The sequence below is a fragment of the Somniosus microcephalus genome, chromosome 2 (genome assembly GCF_052327205.1).
Source record: "Somniosus microcephalus isolate GS21.2 chromosome 2, FLI_Smic_1.0, whole genome shotgun sequence".
NCBI lineage: Eukaryota > Metazoa > Chordata > Chondrichthyes > Squaliformes > Somniosidae > Somniosus > Somniosus microcephalus.
Genome location: NC_140988.1, coordinates 81,078,939 through 81,090,550, shown reverse-complemented (window position 1 = coordinate 81,090,550; position 11,612 = coordinate 81,078,939). Strand labels below are relative to the sequence as shown.

General features: G+C 51.8%; 1 protein-coding gene across 1 annotated transcript in view; it reads left to right on the top strand.

Annotated features, from left to right (window-relative positions):
- The first annotated feature begins 1,190 nt into the window (after positions 1-1,190).
- LOC147122783 (axonemal central pair apparatus protein HYDIN-like) overlaps positions 1,191-11,612 on the top strand; it is a 239,763-nt gene continuing 229,341 nt past the window's right edge. Inside the window, exon 1 of the mRNA XM_085963935.1 lies at positions 1,191-1,296. Coding sequence (XP_085820061.1) covers positions 1,285-1,296 — 12 coding nt within the window. The 5' untranslated portion in view covers positions 1,191-1,284. The remainder of the gene's footprint in view (positions 1,297-11,612) is intronic.

Genomic DNA, 11,612 nt, shown 5'->3' with positions numbered 1-11,612 from the left:
CCGGCCGTCTCTCAGAGCCGCAATCGGCCTCGGCCGGGGGGGGCGTGGCTCGGCCGCCGGCCGTCTCTCAGAGCCGCAATCGGGCTCGGCCGGGGGGGGAGGCGGGGCTCGGCCGCCGGCCGTCTCTCAGAGCCGCAATCGGGCTCGGCCGGGGGGGAGGCGGGGCTCGGCCGCCGGCCGTCTCTCAGAGCCGCAATCGGGCTCGGCCGGGGGGGAGGCGGGGCTCGGCCGCCGGCCGTCTCTCAGAGCCGCAATCGGGCTCGGCCGGGGGGGGGCGGGGCTCGGCCGCCGGCCGTCTCTCAGAGCCGCAATCGGGCTCGGCCGGGGGGGGGGGGGGCCGGGCTCGGAGAGCGGGGCTCTCGGCCGGGGGGGTGGGGCTCGGAGAGCGGGGCTCTCGGCCTGGGCCCCCCCCCGCCCCCGCCCCCCCTTCCCGCCCCCCCACCCCCCCTTCTCCCTCGCCCTTTCCCCCCCGCCCCCCCTTCCCCCCCGCTCCCCCTTCCCCCCTCTCCCCCCCTTCCCCCCCTCCCTTCCCCCTCCTCCCTTCCCCCTCCTCCCTTCCCCCTCGCCCCTTTCCCCCCCTCCCTTTCCCTCCTTTCCCTTCCCCCCTTCCCTTCCCCCCCTCCCTTCCCCCCCGCCCCTTCCCCCCACGCCCTCCCTTCCCCCGGCTCTCTTCCCCCCACCCGCTCTCTCTCTTCCCCCCACCCGCTCTCTCTCTTCCCCCAGTCGCTCTCTCTCTTCCCCCCAGTCGCTCTCTCTACCCCCCAGTCGCTCTCTCTCTTCCCCCCAGTCGCGCTCTCTCTCTCTCTCTTCTTCCCCCCCGCCCCCCCAGTCGCTCTCTCTCTCTCTCTTCCAACAACAACATGCCCTCGAAAAAGCCTCGGCACCGCCGGGCACTTCAGCTAGTCTATCTATATATATAAAAGGATTGATCTGTCACTCTGTCCTTCGGTGTGTCTGTCCGGCTATACACTCGAAAGTTATAGAGTGTACCTACACGTGCGTTACATCCAAAGGAAGCTTACCATTCCAGAACGGTCATAAGCATAATTACTTTTCGGTCGCACAAAAATTGTTCGCACGTTATACATAAAACCTTCAAAATTCCACTCATTATCCACTCATTAGCATTGATTGACTGACGTCAAGGTCGACCAATCCTGTGCCGCCATGATTGACCAATCCTACAGTTCAGTCACCTCATTCGTTGACCAATCGGTGTGTGTGTGGGCGGGACTAAACGTTTTCATCTCAGGGATCTGGCAGCCATTGCCTCAACCTAAGAATATGCTCATCGAGGTTAGTATCTTATTTTTTTTCAAAAACATTTACCAAAAATGCTTTATAAGTACTTTAACTTTCATCTGTGAAGGTATTAAAAGCTAGAAATGTTCAGCTTAAAAAACAATGCAAAACGGGCCTAGGCTTCTCCAACTGCCGACAGCCCAAATCCAGTCCCAGGCTTCTGGCCCACACATCCCCAGGCCCAAAAAAGCCCTGAAAACTGCCGACAGCCCAAATCCAGTCCCAGGCTTCAGGCCCACACATCGACCAGGCCCGAGAGGGGGGACAGACAGGGGCAAGGAGACCGCACACCCCAAAATTTCCCTCGTACCGCGGGGCTCCCCTGCTAGTATATCTATATATATAAACGGATCGATCTGTCTCTGTCTCTGTCTGTCTATCTGTCTGTCTGTCCTCCGGTGTGCGTCTGTCCGGCTATGCGCTCAAAAGTTATAGAGCGTACCTACGCGTGCGTTACGTCAAAAGAAAGCTTACGATTCCAGAACGGTCGTAAGCGTATTTACATTTCGGCCGGACAAAAATTGCGCCCGCGGTATCCAAAAAACATTCAAAATTCCACTCATTATCTGCTCATTAGCATTGAGTGACGTCGAGGTCGACCAATCATACGGTCGAGCGACCCGACGGTCGACCAATCGCTGTGTGGCGGGGGCGGGTTCCTGGCGCATGCGGGCGGGCCCTCCTAGAGTCGAGTGACGGGACGATTGACCAATCCTACGCTTCGGTGACCTGACGGTCGACGGCATGTGTGGGCGGGCCTTATCGTTCTGAACCGAGGTGAGTCGCCGCCATCTTGATTCCAAACTTTTCTTTTCTTTTTCCCGCTTTCTGCGTGTTTCTTTTCAAATCTACATTTCCAGCAAAAAAAAAGTTGCTTTTAAAACACATTGTTTTTAAAAAAAGTTAATTAATTTGTAAATCTTTTCTCTAACCTCTATAATTTTCCTACCTTTCACCGTTTTTCCAGGCCCGGGGCCTAGGCTTCTCCAACTGCCAGCAGTGCAACTCTAGACCCAGGCTCCCGGCCTGGACAGAGACAAACACTGGCAGAGGGGAGAGGGTGTGCTGCCCCAGCTCCATTCCCGGGGTCAGTAGGTGGGGATGCTTCATAATCAACTGGGGTAGGTTGCAAGCCCCGAATAATAATCTGAAGATCCTGTGTTTGCAGCTGAGGAAATTTCTTCTGCTGACAGCCCCAGGTTAACGGCAGCCATCTTTGCCAAGGAGGGTGAAAAGTTTCAGTGCGACACCATTTTGATTCAGTATGTAACAGAGTGCATGCGTGGCCATCTTAGTACAGGAACATAGAGTGGGTGGGGCTTCAGTGCTTCCAATCGGGTCCTGGTGACCGGGACAGACAATCGACTGTGTGGGCGGGGCCTAATCTTTCCAACTGAAAAGCAAGCAGCGGCCATTGTTTGTGATACAACACACTGAGAGGTGAGGACCCCTTTTTTAATAAAAAGATTGGTGAGGTTGTAAAGTGTATGTTGTAGAAAGATTTACCAAAAATGTTTTAAAAGTACATTAAGTTTCATGTTTCCCCACCCCTTGCTCCCCACCCCTTGCCATGTCAGTGCAGGAGCCCGAGGCCTAGGCTTCTCCAACGGCCAGCAGCGCAACTCCAGTCCCAGGCTTCTGGCCCAGACAGGGACCAACACTGGGAGAGGGTCTGCTGACTCCCCCCCCTCCCTTTCCCCCCCTCTCCCTTTCCCCCCTCCTCCCTTTCCCCCCTCCTCCCTTTCCCCCCTCCCTTTCCCCCCTCCCTTTCCCCCCCCCTTTCCCCCTCATCCCCTTCCCCCCAACCCCCCCTTACCCACATCCCCTTCCCCCTTCCCTCCCCACCCCTCCCTTTCCCCCTTACCCCCACCACCCCCCCAACCCCGCTTCCCCCCCCACACATCCACTTCCCCACCCCCCCACCCCCCTTCACACACCCCCCTTCACCCCCCCACCCCCCCACACACACCCACCCCACCTTCTCCCCCCCCACACACACCCACCGCCCCTTCCCCCCACACACCCCCAATCCCCTTCCCCCACCCCCTTCCCCCCCCACCCCCCCACCCCTCATCCCCCCAGTCGCTCTCTCTCTTCCCCCCAGTCGCTCTCTCTCTTCCCCCCAGTCGCTCTCTCTCTTCCCCCCAGTCGCTCTCTCTCTTCCCCCCAGTCGCTCTCTCTCTTCCCCCCAGTCGCTCTCTCTCTTCCCCCCAGTCGCTCTCTCTCTTCCCCCCAGTCGCTCTCTCTCATCCCCCCAGTCGCTCTCTCTCTTCCCCCCAGTCGCTCTCTCTCTTCCCCCCGTCGCTCTCTCTCTTCCCCCCCAGTCGCTCTCTCTCTTCCCCCCAGTCGCTCTCTCTCTTCCCCCCAGTCGCTCACTCTCTTCCCCCCAGTCGCTCTCTCTCTTCCCCCCAGTCGCTCTCTCTCTTCCCCCCAGTCGCTTTCTCTCTTCCCCCCAGTCGCTCTCTCTCTTCCCCCCGTCGCTCTCTCTCTTCCCCCCAGTCGCGCTCTCTCTTCCCCCCAGTCGCGCTCTCTCTTCCCCCCAGTCGCGCTCTCTCTTCCCCCCAGTCGCGCCCTCTCTTCCCCCCAGTCGCGCTCTCTCTTCCCCCCAGTCGCGCTCTCTCTTCCCCCCAGTCGCGCTCTCTCTTCCCCCCAGTCGCGCTCTCTCTTCCCCCCAGTCGCGCTCTCTCTTCCCCCCAGTCACGCTCTCTCTTCCCCCCAGTCGCGCTCTCTCTTCCCCCCAGTCACGCTCTCTCTTCCCCCCAGTCGCGCTCTCTCTTCCCCCCGCTCGCGCTCTCTCTTCCCCCCGCTCGCGCTCTCTCTTCCCCCCGCTCGCGCTCTCTCTTCCCCCCGCTCACGCTCTCTCTTCCCCCGCTCGCGCTCTCTCTTCCCCCCGCTCGCGCTCTCTCTTCCCCCCGCTCGCGCTCTCTCTTCCCCCCCCTCGCGCTCTCTCTTCCCCCCCAGTCGCGCGCTCTCTTCCCCCCAGTCGCGCGCTCTCTTCCCCCCAGTCGCGCGCTCTCTTCCCCCCAGTCGCGCGCTCTCTTCCCCCCACTCGCGCGCTCTCTTCCCCCCACTCGCGCGCTCTCTTCCCCCCACTCGCGTGCTCTCTTCCCCCCACTCGCGCGCTCTCTTCCCCCCACTCGCGCGCTCTCTTCCCCCCACTCGCGCGCTCTCTTCCCCCCACTCGCGCGCTCTCTTCCCCCCAGTCGCGCGCTCTCTTCCCCCCAGTCGCGCTCTCTCTTCCCCCCCAGTCGCGCGCTCTCTTCCCCCCCAGTCGCGCTCTCTCTCTCTCTCTCTTCCAACAACAACATGCCCTCTAAAAAGCCTCGGCACCGCCGGGCACTCCAGCTAGTTAAATATATTCAAGAAGGAGTTAGATATATTTCTTAAGGCTAAGGGGATCAAGGGATATGGGGAGAAAGCAGGGACAGTGTACTGAATTTGGATGATCAGCCAAGATCGCATTGAATGGCAGAGCAGGCTCGAGGGGCCAATTGCCTACTCCTGCTCCTATCTTCTATGTTTCTATGTTTCTATTAGGAGGATTGACAGGGTAGATGCTGAGAGGTTGTTTCCCCTGGCTGGAGAGTCTAGAACTAGGGGGCATAGTCTCAGGATAAGGGGTCGGCCATTTAAGACTGAGATGAGGAGGAATTTCTTCACTCCGAGGGTTGTGAATCTTTGGAATTCTCTACCCCAAATGGCTGTGGATGCTGAGTCGTTGAGTATATTCAAGGCTAAGATAGATAGATTTTTCAACTCTAGGGGAATCAAGTGATCTGGGGATCGGGTGGGAAAGTGGAGTTGAGGCTAAAGATCAGCCGTGATCGTATTGAATGGCGGAGCAGGCTCGAAGGGCCGTATGGCCTACTCCTGCTCCTAATTCTTATGTTCTCAGCTGATGAAACAAATACTCCTTCATGTTGAACACCACTTGCAAGAAGCCCTGAGGACATCAAAAGCATAGAACATACTCTGGGTGGGAGACTTCAATATCCATCACCAAGAGTTGCTCAGTAGCAGCACTATTTGACTGAGCTGGCCGAGTCCTGAAGTGTATAACTGCTTGACTGAGCCTGCGGCAGGTGGTGAGAAAACCAACATGAGGGAAAAACCTAGTTGACCTTGTCCTCACCAATCTACCTGTCACAGATGCATGTGTCCAAGACGGCTTGGTAGGAGTGACCACCGCACAGTCCTTGGCGACGAAGACCCATCTTCACGCTGAGGGCAATTTCAATCGTGTTGTGTGGCATTACTGCCGTGCTAAATGGGATAGATTCAGAACAGATCTAGCAGCTCAAAACTGGCCATCCATGAGGTGTTCTGGGCCATCAGCAGCAGCAAAATCTTATTCCATCACAATCTGTAACCTCATGGCCCAGCATATCCCTCAGTCTACCATTACCATAAAGCTAGGGGACCAACCCTCGTTCAATGAGGAGTGTGGACGAGCATGCCAGAAGCAGCATCAGGCTTATTAAAATTGAAATGCAAGCCTGGCGAACCGACAACACAGGACTAGGTACATGCTAAACAGCGGAAACAGCATGCTATAGACAGAGCTAAGCGATCCTCAACCAACAGATCAGATCTGAAGTCCTGCAAGATCCAGTCATGAATGGTGGTGGACAATTAAACAATAACTGGAGGAGGAGGCGGCTCTATGAGCATCCTCATCCTCACTGATGGCAGAGCCCAATGTGTGAGTGAAAAGTCTAAAGCGTTCGCAACCATCTTCAGCTAGAAGGGCCAAGTGGATGATCCCTATCGGCCTCATGAAGTCCCCACCATCACAGAAGCTAGTCTTCTGCCAATTCGATTTACACCACATGATATCAAGAAACGGCTGCGCGCACTGGATACGGCAAAGGCTATGGGCCCCAACAACATCCTGGCTGTCATGCTGAAGACTTGTGTTCCAGAACTAGCTGCACCTCTAGCCAAGCTGTTCAAGTACAGCTACAACACTGGCATCTACTCGCTTAAATCTCTTTGGTTTATAGTTTCTAAGGTGTAATATTCACCATCTAGAATCGGGGCAGAGGGTATTTAAGAATAATATTAAATTTAGTTAATTACATAGAATGGGAGATCAGGTGATGTGTTACTGCTGCAATATGTGGGAGCTGGTGGACACCATTGATGCTCACGGTGATCACATTTGCAGTAAGTGTTGGCTGCTCGAGGAACTCCGGCTCCGTGTTGAAGAGCTGGAGTCCGAGCTTCAAACACTGAGACACATCAGGGAGGGGGAGAGTTACCTGGACTCTGTGTATCACGAGGTATTCACACCAATTAGATTAATTAATTCAGATGTAGTCCGTGGCCAGGGTCAGGATGGTGTAACTAGAAGTGAGGCAGGTACGGGGATCCAGGAGGTAGTGTTGGAGGAGCCGCAGCCCTTGCACTTGTCCAACAGGTTCGAGGCTCTTACTCCCTGCGAGGATGAGAACAGGGACTGCGAGGAGGATGAGCAACCTGGCCACATCACCGTGGAGCGGGGGGCCATTCAAGTGGGGAGTTAAAAGAAATGTTGTAGTGGTAGGGAATAGTATCATTAGGGGGATAGATAGAGTTCTTTGCAGCCGAGAGCGAGAGTCCCGAAGGCTGTGTTGCCTGCCTGGTGCCAGGGTTAAGGACATCTCCTCTGGACTGGAGAGAAACTTGGAGTGGGAGGGGGAGGATCCAGTTGTCGTGGTCCATGTTGGTACCAACGTCATAGATAGGACAAGGAAGGAGGTTCTGCTGAGGGAGTTTGAGCAGCTAGGGGTCAAATTAAAAAGCAGAACCACAAGGGTAATAATCTCTGGATTATTACCTGAGCCACGAGCGAATTTGGCTAGGACAAATAAAATTGGAGAGTTAAATGCGTGGCTCAAAGACTGGTGTGGGAGAAATGGGTTTTGCTTCCTGGGACACTGGCACTAGTACTGGGGCAGGAGGGAGCTGTTCCGTTGGGACGGGCTTCACTTGGCCAGTGCTGGGACTAGAGTCCTGGCGGATCATATAACTAGGGCTGTAGAGAGGGCTTTAAACTAACTAGTGGGGGGGGAGGTTCCTAGAGAGCAAATAATAAAAATGACAACAGAGAAGGTCATAGACTTAGGTAGCAGTAGGGAAATTAAAAACCAGAGCATGTCAGGAAGGGGCAGAAGGTATGGAGTAAAAGGTAAAGTAATAAAAAGGGCAAAAGCAGGAACTAAGTGTCACAAAACATCTTTGAAAGTTCTCTATCTGAATGCACGTAGCATTCGTAACAAAATAGACGAGTTAATGGCACAAATAACTACATACGGGTATGATCTGGTGGCCATTACAGAAACATGGCTGCAGGGTGACAATGCCTGGGAATTAAACATACCAGGTTATTTAACGATCAGGAAGGACAGGCAGGAAGGAAGGGGAGGTGGGGTGGCTATGTTAATAAAGGAAGGAATCACTGTAATACAGAGAAATGATATTGGGTCAAAAGATCAGGATAATGAAACAGTTTGGGTGGAGGTAAGGAATAATAAGGGGAAAAAAACACTGGTGGGCGTAGTCTATAGGCCTCCGAACAGTGGCAACTTTGTTGGACGGAGTATCAATCAGGAAGTAGTTGAGGCTTGTAATAAGGGAACATCTATAATTATGGGGGATTTTAACTATCATATTAATTGGACAAATCAAATTGGGCAGGGCTGCCTTGAGGATGAGTTCATTGAGTGTATTAGGGATGGGTTTCTTGAGCAGTATGTAACTGAACCGACCAGGGGGCAAGCAACCTTAGATCTGGTCCTGTGTAACGAGACAGGATTAATTATAAATGTTCTAGTAAAGGATCCCCTTGGAATGAGTGGCCATAACATGGTTGAATTCCATATTCAATTAGAGGGTGAGAAGGTTGGATCTCAAACAAGCGTGCTAAGCTTGAATAAAGGAGACTATGAAGGTATGAGAGCCGAATTGAGTAGAGTGGATTGGGAAAATAGATTAAAGGGTAAGACGATACATGATCAGTGGTGTACATTTAAGGAGTTATTTTACAACTTCCAAAAAAAATATATTCCACTGAGAAGAAAAGGGTGTAAAAGAAAAGACAGCCATCCGTGGCTAAGTGAAGAAATTAAGGATAGTATTCGACTAAAAACAAGGGCATATAAGGTAGCCAAATCTAGTGGGAGGATAGAGGATTGGGAAAACTTTAAAATACAGCAAAAAATAACAAAAAGATTGATTAAGAAAGGGAAGATAGATTATGAAAGTAAATTCGCAAAAAATATAAAAACAGATAGTAAGAGTTTTTATAGTTATATAAAAAGAAAAAGGGTGGCTAACGTAAATGTTGGTCCCTTAGAGGATGAGACCGGGAAATTAATGGTGGGAAATATGGAGATGGCAAAAACACTGAATGAATATTTTATATCAGTCTTTACAGTAGAAGACACTAAGAATATCCCAACACTGGACAAACAGGGGGCTAAAGGGGGGGAGGAGCTAAACACGATCAAAATCACTAAGGAAGTGGTACTCGGTAAAATAATGGGACTCAAGGCGGATAAATCACCTGGACCTGATGGCTTACATCCTAGGGTCTTGAGGGAAGTGGCGGTAGGGATTGTGGATGCATTGGTAATAATTTTCCAAAACTCCCTGGACTCGGCAAAGGCCCCGGCAGACTGGAAAACTGCTAATGTAACACCCTTATTTAAAAAGGGCAGTAGACAGAAGGCTGGAAACTATAGACCGGTTAGCCTAACATCTGTGGTAGGTAAAATTTTGGAGTCCATTATTAAGGAGACAGTAACAGGACATTTGGATAATCATAATTTAATAGGACAAAGTCTGCATGGTTTTATGAAGGGGAAGTCATGTTTGACAAATTTGCTGGAATTCTTTGAGGAAGTAACATATAGGGTGGATAAAGGGGAACCAGTGGACGTAGTGTATTTAGACTTCCAAAAGGCATTTGACAAGGTGCCACACAAAAGATTATTGCTTAAGATAAAAAATCACGGGATTGGGGGTAATATTCTGGCATGGATAGAGGATTGGCTATCTAACAGAAGGCAGAGAGTTGGGATAAATGGTTCATTCTCAGACTGGCAATCAGTAACTAGTGGTGTTCCGCAGGGGTCAGTGCTGGGTCCCCAACTCTTTACAATCTATATTAACGATTTGGAGGAGGGGACCGAGTGTAACATATCAAAGTTTGCAGATGATACTAAGATGGGAGGGAAAGTAGTGAGTGAGGAGGACATAAAAAACCTGCAAGGGGACATAGACAGGCTAAGTAAGTGGGCAGAGATTTGGCAGATGGAATACAATACTGGAAAGTGTGAGGTTATGCACTTTGGCAGGAAAAATCGTAGAGCAAGTTATTATCTTAATGGCAAGAAACTGGAAAGTACTGAAGTACAAAGGGATCTGGGGGTCCTGGTGCACGAAACTCAAAAGGTTAGTATGCAGGTGCAGCAAGTGATTAAGAAGGCCAATGGAATGTTGGCTTTCATTGCTAGGGGGATAGAATATAAAAATAGGGAGGTATTGCTTCAGTTGTACAAGGTATTGGTGAGACCGCACCTGGAATACTGCGTACAGTTTTTGTGTCCATACTTAAGAAAGGACATACTTGCTCTCGAGTCAGTACAAAGAAGGTTCACTCGGTTAATCCCGGGGATGAGGGGATGGACATATGAGGAGAGGTTGAGTAGATTGGGACTCATTGGAGTTCAGAAGAATGAGAGGCGATCTTATTGAAACATATAAGATTATGAAGGGGTTGGATCGGGTGGATGCGGGGAAGATGTTCCCGATGATGGGTGAAACTAGAACTAGGGGGCATAGTCTTAGAATAAGGGGCTGCTTTTTCAAAACTGAGATGAGGAGGAACTACTTCACTCAGAGGGTGGTAGGTCCATGGAATATGCTGCCCCAAAAAGCTGTAGAAGCTACATCATTACATAAATTTAAAACAGAAATAGACAGTTTCCTAGAAGTAAAGGGAATTAAGGGTTACGGGGAGCGGGCAGGAATTTGGACATGACTCTAGGTTCGGATCGGTCATGGCCCTGTGGGTAGCGGAGCGGGCCCAGGGGCCGTGTAGCCTGATCCTGCTCCTATTTCGTGTGTCTAATTCTGTTAGATTCAGGAGATGGTTCTGTGATAGTGGATTGGCGGTTAGGATCAGATCAGTCATGATCTTATTGAATGACGGAGCAGGCTCGAGGGGCCGATTGGCCTACTCCTGCTCCTATTTCTTATGTTCTTAATGTAGAAAATTGCCCAGGTATGTCTTGTCCACAAAAAGCAGGACAAATCCAACCCGGCCAATTACTGCCCCATCGGTCTACTCTCAATCATCAGCAAAGTGATGGAAGGTGTCGTCGACAGTGCTATCAAGCGGCACTTACTCACCAATAACCTGCTCACCTATGTTCAATTTGGGTTCCACCAGGAGCACTCTGCTCCAGACCTCATTACAGTCTTGATGCAAACATGGACAAAAGAGCTGAATTCCAGAGGTGAGGTGAGAGTGACTGCCCTTGAAATCAAGGCAGCATTTGACTGTGTGTGGCATCAAGGAGCCCGAGTAAAATTCAAGTCAATGGGAATCAGGGGAGGAAATTCTCCACTGGCTGGAGTCATACCTAGCACAAAGGAAGATATGTAGTTGTGGTTGTTGGAGGCCAATCATCTCAGCCCCAGGACATCGCTGCAGGAGTTCCTCAGGGCAGTGTCCTAGACCCAACCATCTTCAGCTACTTCATCAATGACCTTCCCTCCATCACAAGGTCAGAAATGGGGATGTTCACTGATGATTGCAGGGTGTTTAGTTCCATTCGCAACTCCTCAGATAATGAATGCAGTAAGACCTGGACAGCATCCAGGCTTTGGCTGATAAATGGCAAGTAACATTCGCGCCACACAAGTGGCAGGCAATGACCATCTCCAACAAGAGAAAGTCTAACCACCTCCCCTTGACATTCAACGGCATTACAGTTGTCGAATCCCCCATCATCAACATCCTGGGGTTTACCATTGATCATAAAGCGAACTGCACCAGCCACATAAATACTGTGGCTACAAGAGGAGGTCAGAGGCTGGGTATTCTGCGGCGAGTGACTCGCCTCCTGGCTCCCCAAAGCCTTTCCACCATCTACAAGGCACAAGTCAGGAGTGTGATGGAATAATCTCCACTTGCCTGGATGAGTGCAGCTCCAACAACATTCAAGAAGCTCGACATCATCCAGGACAAAGCAGCCCGCTTGATTGGCACCCCATCCACCACCTTAAATATTCACTCCCTCCACCACCGGCGCACCGTGGCT